This window comes from Podarcis vaucheri, assembly GCF_965113315.1.
Source record: "Podarcis vaucheri genome assembly, chromosome: 16".
Classification (NCBI taxonomy): Eukaryota; Metazoa; Chordata; class Lepidosauria; order Squamata; family Lacertidae; genus Podarcis; species Podarcis vaucheri.
The window spans coordinates 18,881,322-18,900,520 of record NC_138754.1 but is presented as its reverse complement, the minus strand read 5'-3'; the positions used below and the strand labels follow the sequence as shown (position 1 = coordinate 18,900,520).

The following is a 19,199-nucleotide window of genomic DNA, read 5'->3' as shown; positions in this document are numbered from 1 at the left end:
CAACCCCCACATAAGATTCCTGTACTTGAGGTGTCCAGAAACCTGCCTGTAAGGAACCGAAACAGTTTAGCTAGACCTGGCTTGAACTGCTTCGTTTGTTTTTGACGTACTGTTCTGCTTTCACCTTTGCACTCTTTCCTCTTATTTTCTATCTGAGTCTAAAGAAATTCTAGGAAATTAGTTCTTGCCGCTAAACTCAAAGAGCATTCTTCCCCCTCATGAGCCTAGGACCCTTTAGTTCATGATCTTATAACGGCAGGCTTTGCTGGGCAAAAGTAAGTCACGCTGGTCTTGAGGAAATGAGAAGGGGAATTGGTGCCTGGCCCTGCTTCTCCTTGTATTTCTTTGGGATTCAAAGAAATCACCACCCCCTGAGGGTTGAGCTTTCTAAAGAGATGAGGTGGTAGCTATGTGAGAGGGGGCAGAAGGCTTGTCATCACCAGAACATCATGTCAGACCCACCCCCCTCATTTTCCTCCAGCACATCTTATCTCAAATCCCCATTTCCCACTCACCTCACCCTTCAGCCTGATGGAGTCAGGGCTGCCGATGTCAAGTGCAAGGATAGCATCTCTGGCTCCCACATAGAGAGTTGCCCCGTCTTTGCTCAGGAGAAAAGTGTCGTAATTCTGAACCCCCTTTCGGTGGAATGAGAAAACTATTCGGCTGGAATCCCCTGAGGAAGGAGAAAAGATGGTTAGGTTCATTTATTTTTAGAACACCTCTTCAGAAATTATTGTGACCGCTAAAGTTATGGGTGGCTAATAATCTTTATGGGGGGTGGGGCAGCATCATCCACCCATAGCCAGCCTTCTGGGGTAGACATGGCCAAAAGTTGGTGTGGTCACACAAACCACTTTCTGTCTTTCTCACACACATACACAGCACACACAACCCTTTTCCCCAGCTGAGCTGTGCAAATCAGTGAGGAGGGGAGGTCATAGCCCCCCTCCCTGCTCATGAACTGATCAAGTGGAAGACTGGAAAGCAGGAGATTTGCATCTCCATCAGGGGACTGAGCTGGGTGGAGAGGGTCAAGCTTCTTTGTCACACACACACACACACACACACACACACACACACACACACACCCGTTCTGTGTCTACTCTGGTGGCAGGGGCAGTAAAGAGGAAGGAGGGCTGGTTTAGCTGGTCTGCTTGACTTCATTCACTCTCAAAGTACAGACCACAGCCTGTACAGGTTGCACCCTCCCTGTGCAAAAAATGGAGATAATAATTGGCTGACCTTACAAGGGTGTTGGTAGGTTTACAATGATGAGAAGAGTTAAGTTTGAAAGCAGCAACAGCTAGGTATTCTTATTATTAAAAGTTTTGTCTTTGACAAAAGGTTGAGAATTTTCTAAGTCTGGATCTGTGACCATTTTTTGGGTGAGCAAGTGAAAAAATACTAGGGAGAAAAAGAAGAAACCAAATCTTGGCAGCCACGTGAGCCAGTGAAATGTGTTGATTAGAGTTGTCAGACGAAGAGCTCAAAAGCCTGGGTTCAAACCCCTTCTCAGCCATGAAGCTCACTGGGTGACTGTGACTTATCACAGGGTTGTTGTGGGGATAAACTGGGAGGAAGAGAACCATATATGCCACCACGAGTCCCTAATGAGAAAAGCAGGGTGTTCATGTAGCCATAACCTGCTCCATGCCAATCCTTGCCTGCTGCAGCCATCCTGAGGCTGCTGGATGTGGAAATGGGGAAGCAAGCAAAGTGCAATGAATGCCCACACTTTGCATTCTAACAAGGAGGAAGTGAATGCAGTCAGGGCTGTCTTAAGCATATGCGGCGCCGGGGTGCAAAGATCCGCCCCCCCCCCAGCCCAGGGCAACAAAGCAGCCCGAGACGTCAGCGTCTGAACTGAGCAAAGCCGGGCACCTCATTCACAGTACTGAGGAAAAGAACCACCAGTAATGTTTCCCTGTTCACCTAAAAACAATGCTGATATGTCAAGAAGAATTATGGGATATCCTCACTCAGGAAGAGCTCTGCAGCATCAGACTAAGAGCCCATCTAGTCAAGCATTCAGTTCCTACAGTGACCATCCCAGATGTTTATGGGAAGCCCTTGTGCAGGACATGAGCACCATAGCCCTCTCTCTGTCTTTCCCCAGTAACTCATATTCTGGCTGCATATACACCAAACATTTAAAGCACTTCTGAAGCACCCGCCCACACAAAAAGAATCCTGTTAACTGTAGATACATATCAGAGTGGCATTTTCAAGCATCCTTCAGTTCCCAGGATTCTTGTAGTGCGTGCGCACGTTAAATGTGCTTTGAAGTATGGTGTGCACACAGTCTCAGAGGCATGCTGCCTCTGGCACTGGAGATCATAGAATTGTGGAGTTGGAAGGGGCACCAAGAGTCATCTAGTCCAACCCTCTGCAGCGCAGAAATCTCAACTAAAGCATTCATGACAGAAGGCCATCCAACCCCTGCTTAAAAACCTCCAAAGGACTTTTGTTTCCCTTGAATTCCTGGGCAGCGCCTGGCACTTCCCACTTGGAAATGCTTAAATCTAGTTCTGCATCACACACCAGATACTCTAGGAAGCCCACAACCATGACAAGACAGCCACCCCAGCAACTGGCATTCGGACAAACACAGAGGTTTCTAGGTAGCTGTTATAGCTAAAAGCCACAACATGCCTTTCATGAACATGTCACACACATCATCTAAGTCTGTAGCCATCATCACATCTTGTGGCAACAAATCTCATAGTTTAACTATGTACCGCAGGGGCAGATATTGTGGCGCACCCCATATTATGTTGTTGGAGTACAATTCACATCAGCTCCTACCAGCTCCCCATATCCGATGGCTTGGGTTGGTGGGAGTTGTAGTTCAACAACATCTGAACTATACAGGGTGAATAAATTTGTGCCTATGAATCTCCCACCATTGTGCTTCATTGGATGACTAGTGTTACGGAAGATGTGCAGTGACGGCGATCCCATCCCTGTGGCTGTTAATTGCCTACATTCATTAAATGCTACGCGAGGTATATTTACATTGCAAGCTTATGCATGTCTACGCAGAAGTGCACCCCGTGGTATTCAAGCGGACTTGCTCCAAAGCACACGGACAATCGCAAACCTCAGGCTACCAGCCTATTCACTGGTATATCCCGCTGAAGAATCCCACACGGGACTTGGGAGAGGACGGCACTGTGAAGTTGCAATGCGATACACACTTTACTTGGAAGTCACGAGGCTTCCTTTCTGAACAGGCAGCTCCGGGGCTGCACTATACACAGATTGCAAAACAAAAAGGCTCCCCAAATGCAAAACAAAAGGCACCCCCGAAATGCCTTTTTTTGCCCGCCAACTTCTCAGCCACACGAGACCAGCCCTGACTCCACTCATTCTCCCCTTCACTGCCCCCCAAGAAGCCCCAACTTCCAGCATCCCTTCCTGCAGATGCCTCGCAAAGATTTCTCCATCCCCCGAGGTGAGGCTACCTAAGCCGGTATCTGCCACTGGGCCACTACCAAGTCCTGATAGTACTTTGCAGCCAGCAAGGCCGCCACCAGTGCCAAGACCCAGCCAGGGCAAACGCAGCAGAGTAAGGTGCCGGGAACTCCCACCGCCAGCCTCGCAGGGCGCCATTTCTGGAGGAGCATGGGGGGAGGAGGCCTCGGGCTCCCCTCTTCTCCCCTGGCCATCACCCGCTGCCATGGCCGCTTCTCCAGCTCTCGGGACCCAGACTCCTGGCCTGGTGCCCCTGAGAGCCCGGCACCCTGGCGCCCCACACCACTACGGCCTATGGGTAAGACGGCCCTGAATGCAGTGAAATTAGATCATCACCCCAAACTCTTCAGTAGCTTAACAGGAAACTGAGTTTGAGTAAAATGTAAGCTTGCAATCTTGACAGTCCCTTTTAAAGTAACATGTCCTGAATGAGATCCATTTCCTATAATTAACACCCTGCCTCCTGCCATCAGGAAATGGCTTGATAGTTAACCGAAACATGCTCATAAGGGCCCCATTAGGCTTCCTCCCTCCCTCAGGTCAAACCCCTCCTTTCTTTACTCAGCTCTTTTTCTGAAAACAAGTCTTTCTTTGTATGATGTCTGTTTGGAAAGAAGCTATCCCAGGTGAGAGTTGGGCAAATCTGTCAAAGTTTCCAATTCTTCCAATCTTAAATTTTCCTTTCAGGACTGGGCCACCCATGAAGAATGCTGAGGCCGTGCCCCCAAGAGCGTCTCACCCACCCCTGCCAGTGACAGAGAAGTGGTGGAAGCTTCCGGCAAGATATTACCAGAACCTGCCACTGCCACTTCACAGGCACTGCCATGTGACTCAGGTAAGGGAGGCAGCAAGGTGGCAGTAGCAGCACCTTCCCGTTTCGCCTCAGGCGGTAAAACATGATGCGCCACCCTGTTTACTTTTCCACATTTCCACAGCAATTTGCAGATTTTAAAAAAATATTCACAGAAATTAATCAGCATTTCAGTGTGCATATCTCCTAATAAACACATTTTTGCAGTCTAATGTACACCCTTTTGCAAACAAACTTCCCTCATACAATGCATTTTGTTTGTTATTTTCATCTGTATAGGCATTATGTGGACATTATACACCAGTGTGTGCCTTTTTGTACACATTACTTGGCTGGAGAACTATATTCCCCGGAGCCAGTGTGGTGAAGTGGTTAGATTGTTGGACTAAGGCACTAGGGTTCAAATCCCCACTCAGCCATGAAGCTTGCTGGGTGAACCTGGGCTGGTCACTCACTCTTAGTCTAACCTACCTCACAGGGCTCTTGTGAAGATAACATGGGGAGGAAGAGAACTATGTATGTCACACCTTGGGCTCCTCGGAGGAAGGTAGGATATAAATGTAAAGAGAAAATAAATAGCAAAATTCGGCAAAGTGCGAATTTCAAAGGATGGCTGCCTTTCCATTCACATCTCATTTCAGAAAGTTCAGATTAGGTCAGCTGGCCTTTAAATGTGAATAGAATTGAATTTTGCATCCATCTCTACCACAGTCACTGTGGGCCTCCTCCTCTGCACACAGGAAATGCTGCAACAGAATTTGGCTGCCCCTGATGCACACACAGGGCAGGATTAACCACATGCCCCAATGGTGGTTGATGGGCTGTAGGCGGAAAGGCAGAGTCCAGGAATAGGTTCCTCCTTTTTTAGAGGGGGCCCTTTGCACCCACAGACAGGTTGGGAATTACCCATTTAACTTTGCAGAGCCATGGTGACCTGATGGAGAAGTGAGGGCAGGGCCAGCATCCTACTTCACTGCCCAAGCATTTCCATGTGCCAGCAGTAAGGACAAGATGCATTGACGTCACAATGCCAGCTCAGCTAGTTAGAGCATGGTGCTGATAAAGCCACGGTTGCATGTTCAATCCCTGTATGGGACAGATGCAACTCCCTGCATTGCAGGGGGTTGGACTAAATGATCCTCACGGTGCCTTCTGACTCTACAATTCTAGGATAACTTATATGCTAAGTCCCCCACCCCCCAAAGGCAAAGATGGACAAAATAGCTGCCCAGGAAATTTGGTTGGAGGTTTCCAACTTAGAATCTAGAAAGCAAATAAATAAAGGGAGAGAGTGATTTATCAAGGGTAGTGATTAGGAAATGCAACGTTAGAACACTTGGACTTTGCGGCAGGAAAGGGGTATATAGAGAGAACATTGTTAACAGAATCTATGTGACTGTCCCCTCCCTACTTAGGCAGCCCCCACCCCAAACAGTAACATATCGCTGCAAGCTTTCTATGGCTTCCTGAACACTGGTGTCAGAGTCACATTTGCTTGGGATCAGGCCTATGCACAAGGGCGCAGAGACTTAGGAAGCCTACTTAGACAGAGATGGCTCATCTATCTCAGCATTGTCTATGGTGGATGGCAATGACTCTACAGAGTTTCAGGCAGGGCCTCTCCTAGTCCTACCCGGAACCTGGGACCTTCTGCTTGCAAGAGCTCTCCCACTGAGCTATTGTCCTTTCCCACAGGTTGTGTCAAGATCCAAATGAAAAGGACTATAACTCAGTGGTAGAGCATCTTTTCTATGTGCAGAAGGTTTGTCCCATGGCATTTCCAAGCAAGATGGGGGACGACAACCCCCATGTGCAACCCTGGGGGAGCTGCTGGTAGTTAGGGCAGACAATACTGAACCAGGTGAATTTATAGAAGTTCCTAGGTTCCTGTGGAAGCCACTGGGGCTACATTTGTGCCCTGGGGTCTCTAGCTGCCCATGCATCCGTTCGGGCCCTTCAGCCAATGAACACACCAACAATACTTGCCAACATCTGCAGCAATATTCACTCTGAGCTGACACTGTCAGTACTTCTCTGAATGAAAACCCACCACAACCTTAGAGGAAGGAAGTGGTGAGATGCAGTTCAGATTAGAATTAAAACACTGAGCTGGCCTGCAAGAGCAAGGGTAGGCAAACTTTTGGAGGCCCCAAGGGCTGCAGTGATCGGTTTGGGGACCAAGCACACCTAGGAGAATGCACCCCCTTCCAACATATAGAAACAGAGACTAAGAGCTCCCTCTTTGATTTAGCTTTTAGTTCTTCTCCTTGACTTTTCTAGCAATGGAGCAGACGGACCCCTTCTCCTTTCTGAGCAGAGCCAGTGAGATGACTCTGCTCAGCCTTCCAGTCCACCTGGATTCTGATTTAAGTTGGAGATGTCCTAAAATTAATTCCATAATTGGAGAAAAACAGTCCAATTTGCATTTCTCATTGCTCTGTGCTATAGTAACAAGTATGCACTGAGCCACCAAAACACTGCAAAGAAGCAAACCTGGTGTGACTGTGCATTTCATGTGTTTTATTGATGTGCACACATACACTCCTGTGGACTTGCATAAACTCCACACAAAATAGAATGTTAAGCACTTGTGCACACAATCCCATTGAGATTGCAACCTTGCAATATTTTCTTAAAGCCTACATGCACATCAGTAGCATGTCAAGGCAGTGAGGGGAAGCACAAATGGAGGGATGTAGCTCAGTGGCAGACCATCTTCCTTGAATGCAGAAGGTCACAGATTCAATCTCTGACGGCATCTCCAGGTAGGGCTGAGAAACACCCTTGCCTGAAACCCTGGGAATGTTGCTGCTAGTCAGTGTAGATGATACTGAGTTAGATGGAACAATGGTATGAGACAGCTTCTGCACAGGAACATTACAAGCTTCAGGTTTTTTTATTAAAATTAAAAGAACAAGGGGTAATTCCTGGGTATCCCTTCAGAAAGAGGAAATCTAGCAAGAAAATCAAGTGAGATTTTTGGGAGCATTCTTAAAATATGCATACAAGCACACGCCTGTTGTTATGTGAGCAGGGCTATCAGTGCAGCAATATCCTGAGGCAACACCTGGATTTGACAGTGTGTCAATAGCCTGGCAATATGTTGCCATGGGAACTAAATTGCTAGCCAATTGTTTCTGGATACAGGACCATTCCTATTTTTAATGTTCTGAAGCAGCTCTTCTCCTGCCATCTGAAAAGCAAAGGATGTCATCCAGGGGTCTGTGCAAAGGGAAGACGGTCCAGACTGAGAATAGACACAGAGAGCAGAGTTTGGGGTTCTTAGGGTGCTGGCAGTCACCCTAAAGTCTTATATGAGAGCAGAAGACATTGGCTGGGTGCCTCCATCCCCTCCACACAACTGGTATATGTGTAAATGGCTCTCAGAGTTATAAACTGGCAGCGAACCCCCAGCTGTCTCATTCCAAAGGGCACCAAGCCTGAGTGAGTGCAGCGCTACTGGAATTTAGGAAAATGGGAAGCTGTCTTATCCTGAGTCTGTCTGACCATTAGTCCATCTAGCTCAGCATGGCCTACAATGACTGGCAGTGGCTCTCTGAGGTTTCAGGCAGCATTTCCCCCCTAGCAATTCTTGGAGATGCTGGGCATTGAAGATGGGACTTTCTGAATGCAGCGCAGATGCTCTTCTACTCCTGAGCTGAAACTAGGAGCGTCTGCATGCAGTGCAGGTATTAGATGCTCAGCCCCAGAACTATGGGGTCCATCCCCTCAAAATAAAGTATGGGATGTTTCTAGTCCACATTTCTGAACAAAAAGTCTGATTTACTGTAAATAGGAAGAGTCCTTATACTGGAACTGCCCATTCACCCATCGGGACTGGTCATTCATCCTATTTCCTTGACTGGCAGCAGCAATCCAGGGTTTCAGATGGGATCTCTCATAGCACTACTTGGAGACATCACGGTGTTAAAACCTGGGACCTTCAGTTAGCTAAACACATATGCTCTCCCATCGAACCAAGGTCCTTCCCAAAATTTCTCATGCTCTGGAGGGGTGTGCACAATGATATATATATTAATCTCCACTTTGAGGATTTGGTTTGAGTTGGAAGTTCAGATTATGTAACCCACATTTAAATTAAATTTTTTAAAAAATAACCCCTCCCCGACACCCACCCATGCACAAGTGTATTTTTAGGGTCCTCCCCTCCTTCCCTTCTCCTCCCAAAAAACCCACAAGAATTTTGGCTCTAGGCCTGAAACGGTCTTGTGTACATTGGCTTCCAGAGGTTTAAGTGCACTTAGTTTACACTGTACATCATCCATGGAGTTTCCCTAGGTCCAGGTTGGGTGGGGGAGGGGGGCGTCATAGTGTGATGACAGAACATCTGCTTTGTATGCACAAGGTTCCAGCTTCAATCTCTGGCATCTCCAGGTAGGGCCAGAAAAGACCACTGCCTGAAACCATGGAGAGCCACTACCAGTCTGTCTTGACAGTCCTGACAGCTAGACGGAGCAATGGTCTGATTTTGTGCAAGGCAGCTTCTTATTAAAAGCAGCCCTTTATTCAGAAACACGTGGTCTAGAACCTTGTTTTATTCGGAGGGGAAGAGCCATAGCTCCATGGTACAGGGTTGGACTTAGTCTGCGGCAGCTTCCTCTCTAGTCCACAGCCAGCCCCTGCCCACTTTTCTCTTTCTGACCCACTCCAGTCTCCATCTCACAGCAAAAAACGATCGGAGAGAAGGAATCAATGGGCTGGAGAGGCAGCAGCTGCTGTTTGTTTCCTACACGTCGGCAGCACAGATGTCCGAGTAATTACTGCCGGAAGATGCTGCTTTTACCACACCGGCTCTATTTTGGGTTGACAAAGGAACTGCTGCCACCACTCCATCTTCCTCCCACCCTCCGGCCGCTTGATAAGTTTCCTTTGCACAGAGCAGTTGAGTGGCCAGAGCTGTGGGCTGCTAAATTAAGCCAGTGTGGAGGAAGGAAGCCCCTCTTCTCACTTGCGTACCACAAACATGCATCTGTGTGAGCAATGAGCATGTAGGCAGAGGATTGGGGCCACTGCTAGCACTACTCAGAGCAGATCTGCTGAAATTCATGGAGCAAAGTTGGTCATGTCCATTCATCTCAATGGAGTCTGCTCCAAGCAACCCAAGGTGAGATGAACCAGTCAGACCAGACCATGACTTCAGATGGCCAGTAAAGCATTCTCATCAGCAACCTGGTGATGATGCTCTCCAGGTATTGTATTTATTATTTTATTTATATACTGCCCTTCATCAAACGATCAGGGTGGTCCACAGAATAAAATACAAGATAAAACACAGTAAATAATTAAACCAAAACAACAAAACAATAGCCCCCACCTTCCCACAGATACAATTAAATGGCTGTAGGATGTCAATCAGCCAAAGGCCTGGTTGAAGAGGAAAATTTATGCCTGTCGCCTAAAAATATATAATGAAGGCGCCAGGCAAACCTGGGCATTTCCCACACACCCCTCACCCAGCTGGATGCCACCATCATCCTAGGAAAAGGAACACTAAGCCAATGGAAGGGCTTTGTGTAAGAACATATGAACACAAGCAGAGCCTGCTGGAACAGGCCAGTGGCCCATCTAGTCCATTGTCCTGTTCCCACTCAGATGCCTGTGGGAAATCTGCTGGCAGGACCTGATCCCAAGATCCCTCTCCCCTCCTGTGGGATTCAGAACCATTGTTGCCTCTCACCATGGAGGCAGAGCAGAGGTATTGTGGATCTTTATCCTCCATGAATTTGTATGTGGAAGTTTTGGTTGAGGAGGCAAGATCTGGTGGAATGTTAACGCTTTGAGCCCCCACCCCCACTCCACCCCATGCTCAGCTTGTATATATGTGTGAATAAAACTATATCTCCTAAGGACACACCAGTCTCTGCTGTCCTTCATTCCTAAAGAAATCAAACTCTGGGTAAGTGCCTGGAGTCTCTCACTGCTCCGAGATTGGGGCAGTGCGCAATAGTACCATCTATTCATTTTTGACATTTCATTTCATTTCATTTAGGAAACACTTGCCCTGAAACTTCCCAAAGTGATTTAACAATAAAGACATATCTAAAAACAATGTAAAATCCAATGCAGATGTCGACTGGGATAAAAATTACTGCCTTCAGCCATTAATGAGTTCAAGGCAGTATGCATGCCTATCTCTCTCTTTCTCTCTGGATGCACACAGTGGCCAACCAGATGCCTCTTCTGGGGAGCTTGAAAGCAAGACCCGAGTGCAAAAGCAGCCATTCTCCCCACTCATGTTCCCCAGCAACTGGGAACCAAAGGCACACCACCTCCAACACAAAGCCCTCGGGACTGGACCCTTCGATAACCTTATCCTCTACATAGGGGTGCCAACTTGAATAAAATATTGGGGGAGCCCAGGTAAGCCCTGCCCTGCATAATCAATCACAAAACACATCAACTTCAAGAGGGGAGGGCTGGCCACCTCAAATATTTTATTGGAGGGGCCAAAGGAACCTCGGCTCCTAGGAAGAGACTCCTATGCCTCCGTTGATTTGCCCAGCCTCCTTCTAAAGCTGATGGGACACCATTGCATCCTACAGCAGCAAATTCCTCAGTTTGGTCTTCCCAACGGACCCTGTGTGGCTGAAAGATGGGGAACTGCTCCAAGGTCACCTCACTGAGCTTCACGGATTCAAACCTGGGGTCCTCTCAGTTCCAGGTTCACCACTGTCACCACTATGCCACACTGGTGCACAATGAACGTGTATGGACACAGACACATATGAGCTGGTGCATATGGACGGTGGTGTGACCGTAGCGGTGAAAATATCAAGGCGGCCCTTGTTTGAATCTGACCTCTGACACCATAACCTCGCCAGCTGGCCTTAGACAGGGGCACTGTCTCTTTGGCCACAGCCACACCATATATTTAAAACAGTCATGGCTTCCCCTAAATAATCCTGGGAGACATAGTTTGTTAAGGTTGCTGAGAGTTGTTAGGAGGCCGCTATCCCCCTCACAGAACTACAGCTCCCAGAGTGGTTTAACAATCCATTCCCCTTCACAGGGAGCTGCAACAATTGTGGGCAATAAGGGCCTCTTAACTGCTGCTGTCAGCAATTTAACACCCTCTGCCCCTTGACATCCTATGACCTTTTGGGGGTGGGGTTATTGGGTTGTTGTTTTTATTTTGATTATGTATTTTGCGGTTTTATATTATGATTTTATTCTGTGAACTACCCTGCGGGTATAGGGCAGCATATAAATCCAATAAATAATAATAATAATAAATAATAATTTAAATGTATGGTATCAGTGGGGCCTAAGTTACCTAACTGTGTTAGAAGGGGAGGCCATTTTAAGCATGTTCCTTCATTTTTTAAATGTGTCCCTCAACTGATTGCTCATTGGAAGAGCACATATATTGTGCCCCAGAATGTTTTGTGAGGACACTTCGGTTGGGCTAGTAAAGACATTGCCCTAATAATGGTTTTTAGAAATAAGTGTCTTAGCAGCGCCATGGAAAGAAGAAATCCCACGCTGCTCTGCTGACATATGAGTCAGGCATGAGGTGCAAGGCCCAAGCGAAGTTTAGCCTGGCCTGTTTGCCCCCCTTCTGGAGAGCCAAACCTCCGTCCTCCCACTGTGAGAGAGGCTTGGCCTTCAAGGATAATGTCAGGCTACATTCACACAGTACATTTAAAGCACTGTGACACCCCTTAAACAGTCAAGGCTTCCCCCAAAGAATTCTGGGAGCCGTAGTTTGTACAGGGTGCTGGGAGTGGTTAGGAGGCCCCTATTCCCCTCACAGAGCTACAGTTCTCAAGAGCAGTTAATGATCATTCCCTCTTCACAGGGAACTATGGGAACTATGCATAGGGAAAAGACATCTCTGCCGTCAATGCCCCTGTGGTATGTAAACAAACAGAAATGAATCTGACCCGCTAATGATGTGAACGTGCTGATGCAAACAGCTAGAGGAGAAAGAGCTGTGAAATGCCCCAGAGAAACAAACAACTTCACAGTGCTCTAAGGTGGCAATGCTGGCACAGCCTTAGTTGGATAGAACCCTAAAATGAGTTTTGGGGAGGTGTTCTGGGAGGCCGCTTCAGTGAGGGAGAGTGCAAATCGTAAGACAAGTACGGCAGAACTGTCATTGCTGCAGTTGCAAGCCTGTCTTTGCCACCATGAGGACTAGAAACCTACTCATGCTTGGTTTGGTTTTTTTTTGGAAAGAACCCTACTCAAACCCTGTGTGGAAATTCAGCTCTCAGTACTCATTTCCAAGCTTGCATTCATAAGCAGTGCAATCATCGAAAACACTCATCTCAACCCAGGTTGCCTTCCCTCTTCCAAATCTCCCTCGTTCTCTTTCAAAGCCCCCTTTCAGTATCTCCCCCGGGTGCTGCTGCTGCTATCCTTTGAGTTACTCACCTTTCCGGAAGGTTAGCCTTGGCATCTGATCTGTGGCCAGAGCAGCTGCGAACATCAAGAGGCAGCCCAAGAGGTGGGAAGACTGTCCGGAGTTCATGGCTGGTTATTAGCAGACGGCAGTAGCGGGTTGGTTGAGAGTGGCGGAGGGGCAGCTAGCTTGGTAGCTGTTAAAGCAGAAGAGGAGAAAAGAGGAAGTCAACCACCAGAAAGAGAACGTATTTGGCCAACTGCTTGTCTGGAGCGGAACTGGGTTGGCTGATCAGAAGGCAGATTTCTAAATACTGTGTGTGGTATTTTGCTGCCATGATGGCATCCTCAGAGTGTTTCTGCTTGTGGTTGTTCAAGTGAAGCAGGAAGGAAAAGAGGAGGCCTTTCTACACAATGAAACGCAGAGACCACGGCTGGGAATGGAATTAACCAAAGAAAAAAGCAGAATCTTAATTCTGAATTAACTCTGCAGTTTAGACTGGATCTGAAATCAGTTTACCAAAACCACTGGCCTGGTTTGGAAGGAGTGGAGAGACAATTTCATGGAAGGGGTCTCTCCAGAGATGGATTACCCAACAACAGACTTGCTTAGGGCAACCCCCCCTCCCCCAAAATGAGAAACTTTGCAAAAAGCTTGACATTTGATATTTCGAAAAGGAAAACACTAAAATAGGAATCGTGGGGGAAACCAGAATTGTAAATGAAATCTCCCCCCATTTTTCTGTTCTCTTTTTATTACTCATCCTGAAATAAACCAGGGGATGCCCCACTAATGTACATCAAACCAGAGTAAGGAAGCCGGATCCTGTCCTGTGTTACACGTGGCATCTATGCATGTACATTTCAGCATACATGTCAGTTTTGTGTCATTTTGAAAAATAAAATTATATTTCATGGTTTAGTATTGTTTTTATTTATTTTTAATTTTAATTATTTGTACCCCACCCATCTGGCTGGGTTTCCCCAGCCACTCTGGGCGGCTTCCAACAAAGATTAAAAATACATTTTGAATTACACAGGTTGGGGGGGATGTAAAATAATCTTTTCATTGGTTAGGACTTCTAAAGGTCTTGATCCAGCCCTGGGTCATAGAATTGTAGAGTTGGAAGATACCTCAAGGGTCACCTAGTCCAACTCCTTGCAACGCAGGAATCTTAGCTAAAGCATCCATGACAGATGCCCATCGCACCTCTGATTAAAAACCTCAAAGGAAGGGGAGTCCACAATCTCCTGAGGGAGACTGTTCCACTGTCGACAGCTCTTATTGTCAGAAGGTTCTCTCTGTGTCTTCCTTTGGTCCTGTGGCAGTCTTTCTACTACCCATATGCAGTAAATTTGTCCAGCTTAGGGACTGGCATGATAGAAGCTTGCACCAAGTAAGAGATCTTTATAAATATAAACACCCTTTATCCATAGAGGGACTTCCCACGAAACCTCAAGGCATGCATGTCAATTAACTTCACATTCTTGACAGTCATTTTATCAGCAATAAAACAAGCAAAGATATAGCACTGAGAGAGCTCAGCAGCTTTGAGCTCCTGATGCTAGAATATGAACACAGTACTAAGGGTCTGGTCCCAAAAATATATTCTTTATTAAATGACGAAACAACCAGCTCTTTTCATTTTCTCTGAAAGTGCTTTGGAAATGTGATATTGAGCAGTCTATCACACGAGTGCTGCGCTGATATATGGCATAAGCAACTAGTTAAATCAATTTCTACAATGGCCAGAGAATGCCATTTAAATTGGATCCATCAATGGGATCTTACCTCTGCGCCTGGCACACATTTCTGGCTCTTAGGGCTATAACTGCTGGAGAGGCTGTGAAGTTAGGTTTTTCTTACATATACCTGTGCTGGGATTGCCCCCACATTGTTTCATATTGGACTGTGATATTTGCTTGAATAAATGCTACAAAGCATTTATTTGCTGTAAATGCAAACAATTATGTGACTCTCACTCTGCAGTTGGCTCTTCTCAGTATATGGGATGGAGAAAATGGGGGTTTTGTGTACAAACCTTTGATAACTTTCTTTTGGTCAGACCAGGTTTCAAATCCCAACTTGGCCATAAAGCTCACTGGGTGGTGATCTTGGGCTAGCGACTGCCTCCCAGCCTAACCTAACTTGCAGGTTCGTTGTGAGGATAAAATGGGAGGGATAAGTATGCATACCACCTTGAACTCCTTGGAAGAGAGGTGGGATACAGATGTAATCCATGATAAATAAATAATAAATAAATTGGCTAAACACACTGTGGAGTATTGTAACGGTGGGGAAATTATCAGTTGCATTAAAACTGGCAGAAGGAAAAGCTAAACTGATGAATTTCTTTGTGGTCTGGGACCATTCCACGGAGTATGTTAGAACACATGGGCAGAAAGCAAATCTGTCTCAGGCGTTTCTTAGACAGGCGTTTCTTTGTTCAACCCTGATGCTCTCCTAGAACAACGGAAAAAGGGATCTCAATGCTTTGATAGTACCTGGGCAGATGAAACTGAAATGTTGTAACTGCAGGTACCAATTTTTTTTTGGGGGGGGGGAGGGAGAGAGAAGAGATGTTGCTTGCACCTGATTTACTTCAATTTGAGCATTAGCCGTGCATCTTATTTGCCATATTAATGTTTCACACTTTCATGTTTGGAATCTCTCATTCTTCTATAGGGTAAAAACTTTCGCAATAAAAATATGCAGAAAAGAGGAAGACTTAAGGGACAAGTTTATCATGCCCTAGGTGAAGATGGCAGGGAGTGGGGAGTTCTGCAAGGCACCAAACAAGGAGGTGCCACTAATCCTGGGACTGTGGGAAAGATCCACTGAAAACGAATGGTAGCAAAAACCTAGGAGGGAATCTGAAGTCATAAGCTTCCCATGTGGTCTGGTACTGGCACAAAATTCAGAGCAGTCTTTGCCACCTGGTGTTCTTTAGCTGTTTGGGGCTATGGCTCCCATCATGGTACAAGAAGGCTGGTTTAAAGTTTATCCACCATAAGCTGTAAATAATGTTTTCTTTCTTTTCTTTTTTTACTTTTTCAATCCTTTATTATTTTTTCAATTATTTGGCACAGACGGACTGGACATTCAATACAGTATTGTAAATTCTTTTCATTGTTGGCAAACCAGTGACCAGAAATGCTTAGGAATTGCATCGGACCACAAGGGTATTTGCGAAATCAGAGGGAGTAATTTGCCTTCTTGTTTCTTAAAGATTCCTGCACTGCAGAGGGTTGGACTGGATGATCCTCATGGTCCCTTCCAACTCTACAATTCTGTGATTCTGTAAACAATAGAGGGGTACCAGGTGCTGGAGAAAGTCTCCCGCATTTTACCTGCTCCAGCCAGTTTACTTAGAGCAAACAGGAAGAGAGGTAAGGTCAAGCAGGCAGCCTTTCACCTACTGGTTTCTCTGTTCAAACTGGCAACTCCTCCAAAATTATTGGCATATGCCAGGAGATTACTTGAGCATTATGCAGTCCGGCTCATACATCCATGCCTTTGTCTAAGCTGGTCCCCCAATTCTCCTTCTTGGTTTAGGTTGGAGCTTTTTGTCCATCCACTGAAACTTATGCCTTCAGGTGACCAAAGCTTGACACAGATGCTTAGCCAATTAAATTGCCCCTGGAAGGCCCAGAAGTAATCCCAAAGCATCCCAAGGAATTTGCCTTGTGTTGCAAGATTACGGTACAACGCCCTGTTGGATAATGAAAACAATACTGTAGCATAAGAGCAACCTGTCTGGCAACTCTGGCATTGGCACCTGCCACGTTTATCAAACATGTCCTCAAATTACCTTAATTACAGACAAGTAATTTTATGCAGATGAGCAATGGCCCTGCAGCCCATTATATTTGGCCACTGTGCTTACTAGCAGCCACATGCCCCTGCCTTAAGTCCACCCTTGTCTTCAACTGCTTGGAGCTTTTCCCTTGGAGACGACGCCAAGCTGAGCCTTTGCCTCCCTCCAGTCCTATTCCCAACACGCTAGCCTCTACCCCACATGTCATGTGCCGCTGGCTAGACTATAATCAAATGCACAATCTGACAAAGTGGAATTAAGCCTACAACAGCTCAAGCTGCAAACACAGTAAGGGCCAAGCTCTTGACAAGACACCTTTCCTGCACTGAGTAATTGCATGAATGGGTTCTAGAGTAAACCATGGGTGCAGGAGCCCTGGCCTGGATTGGGACCACAGGGCAAAAGGTCCCCTAGCAGTGGGGCCAGGATTCCAAGCTAGGTGGGGAAGTGCACCTGCTAAGAACTCTAAAACCTAAGCAAAATATTAGGACAATGGTTCCTGTAATGTTGCTTATGTGCTTTTATAATTATTTAAGAAAGGGGTAAACACACACAGAGAGATGCAAATGATGTTAGTAGTAGTAGTACCGATACTGCAAGACATATCCAAATTAGCATCTTTCTCCCATCCCATAATACCTTTCAGGCCTGGCCCTTGAAGTGCTGAGTCAGCTGCCTGTCCCTCCTCCTGCTGCTGCTGCTGCTCTGGGTGTTACAGAGATCAACCTCAGAAGCCGCCAGGTGACAAGTGGCTGACAGAGGCAGGACAGGCTGGTGATAAGGTCCAGCCAGAGCCAAGTCATCCTCATTTCCTGGCATCGCCAGAGCCCGCCTGCAAGGGTCAGCTGCTTCTTCTTTGTTGAGCCTCAGCAGCCTTCATATGACTTGAAAGCAGGCTGTGGGGGAAGCCAGCAGTTGTGCAAGGAAGAGCTATGGAAGCCCTGCTACCGGGTGAACGGAAGCAGTCAGCTGGGGCTGCTTCCGACACACCCCTCATTTGCATTTCCTTCCATATTCTGGAGCTCCAGAATTACCCAAGTCTAGTTCCAAAAAGTGACAGTGATGTATTAGGAGCGCATCGTCATTTCATTTTCTGTTTTCAAATTTCGTACGGAACCCTTTTTTTGCATGGCCAGGTTGCCACACCTTTCCATTCCTAGACCCCTTTTTATGCATCTGTTATACATGAGCATGTTGATATAACAAGTCATGCCCCTTCTTCTTCTTCATCATCATCATCATCATCATCTTCTTCATCTTCTTCTTAATTCTTTGTGTGTCCGTGTCTAATCCTGTCCCTTTCTAAAATTCATTTATTGGTGTGTGTGCTTCTTTTTGCAAATCTATCAAATAATAAAATCAAATCGGGATTAAGGGGTTCAAAGACGGTGGGTAGGTGGGTGGGTGTGCTATGTATGTCTCGGTGGTGTAGTAACGGTGGCACTCACCCTTCTTCAGATAGGAAATTTGGGAGGGGAAGAGAAAGAAATATTCCTATTTTCATCTGAGGAATGTTGGAAGGTATGAACTCTCCCAGCCCTACCTAAAGACGCCATTGGGGTCTGACCCTGGGGCCTTCAGCAGATCGGAATTGCATGCGGTTCACATTTCAAAGCAAAGTAATCTAATTTGTACCTCTCAGATTAATATATGTGGATTGGAATGTAGTTACCCTTCAGACTTCTCTCAAGTGTCAAAAGCCAGGGTAAAGAGGTAAGTCTTTGGCATTTGCTGGAAGCTTTATAATGAAGGGGCCAGACACACTTCTCTGTGGGGAGGAAGTTCCACTATTACGGGCTCCCACAGAGAAGGCCCTCTCCTGGCTTAATAACGTTTGGGATTTGACTATAATGAGAAAAATAACATCTTATCTAAGAGCAAGAATCTCAAATGATTATAAAAGCAAATGATGGGAAAGCTGGTTGCCCTTTATACAACATCGCCAATAAAATATTTACCTCCCGCAAAAAACCAAATTTGAATTTTTTTTAGAAGAAATACTGTAATTTTATGTTGTCCTATTTTCTTGCAGACTACTATACTCTGAAGTAATTTTCACAGGAACAATTTCATTGATTATCGTTAGTAGTTGCCAAATGATTTTTTTTTTAAGTGTTAAAAATGGTTTTTGGTTGCCTTCCTATGATTTGACTTACTTTGTTTTTGTGTTAACTTATTTACTTACAAAGCACGCCATTGGAGTTCTGTAACATTCTGTGCTATGACTTTTTTGTCGGGGGGAATCTAATACAAAAACTCAGGGCGTCTTCAGGTAAGGTTAGGAGAAGCCCTTCCCTTAAACCCTGGCAAGCTGCTGCCAGTCAGTATAAGGCAATTAGCTTCCTGTGTCCCTAGCCTTCACATCAGGGAGCAAGCCAACTGTGGAACAGTCTGTCAGATACCATTCCAAAGGAATTAATCGCACTGCCAGCAAAGAAGAATCTAATAGCCATTGTTAATAAGAGTAAAGGTTGAGAGGTCTTTTTCAGTGTCTGTTAAATCAGTGCCAGATATGTCACATGAAGACCAGCTGACTGTCATGTTGTGTTATGTGCTACACAACAGACCAGTTGAACATTTCATGACCTTCAGAAGCATTAGTTGCCACACAGGGGAGAAACTTCCCTCTGACGGCTCAAAAAACAGGAAAGGTATCAGTCTCCATTGTAGCCAAAGCTATGGCCAAGGCCGGTAGTGCCTATTCAGGGATGCTTTGGTTCCTAACATAC

General features: G+C 46.1%; 1 protein-coding gene across 9 annotated transcripts in view; it reads right to left on the bottom strand.

The window, feature by feature from the left end:
- SEMA4A (semaphorin 4A) overlaps positions 1-19,199 on the bottom strand; it is a 75,621-nt gene that overhangs the window by 22,667 nt on the left and 33,755 nt on the right. For 8 of the 9 annotated variants that reach the window (XM_082203689.1, XM_082203688.1, XM_082203692.1 and 5 more), the window contains 2 exons: positions 12,686-12,849; positions 516-676 (listed from right to left, as the gene is read on the bottom strand). In XM_082203689.1, coding sequence (XP_082059815.1) covers positions 516-676; positions 12,686-12,782 — 258 coding nt within the window. In that variant the 5' untranslated portion in view covers positions 12,783-12,849. Of the gene's footprint in view, positions 1-515; positions 677-12,685; positions 12,850-17,109; positions 17,237-19,199 lie in introns of those variants that run through there. The other variant, XM_082203696.1, reaches the window with a different exon arrangement.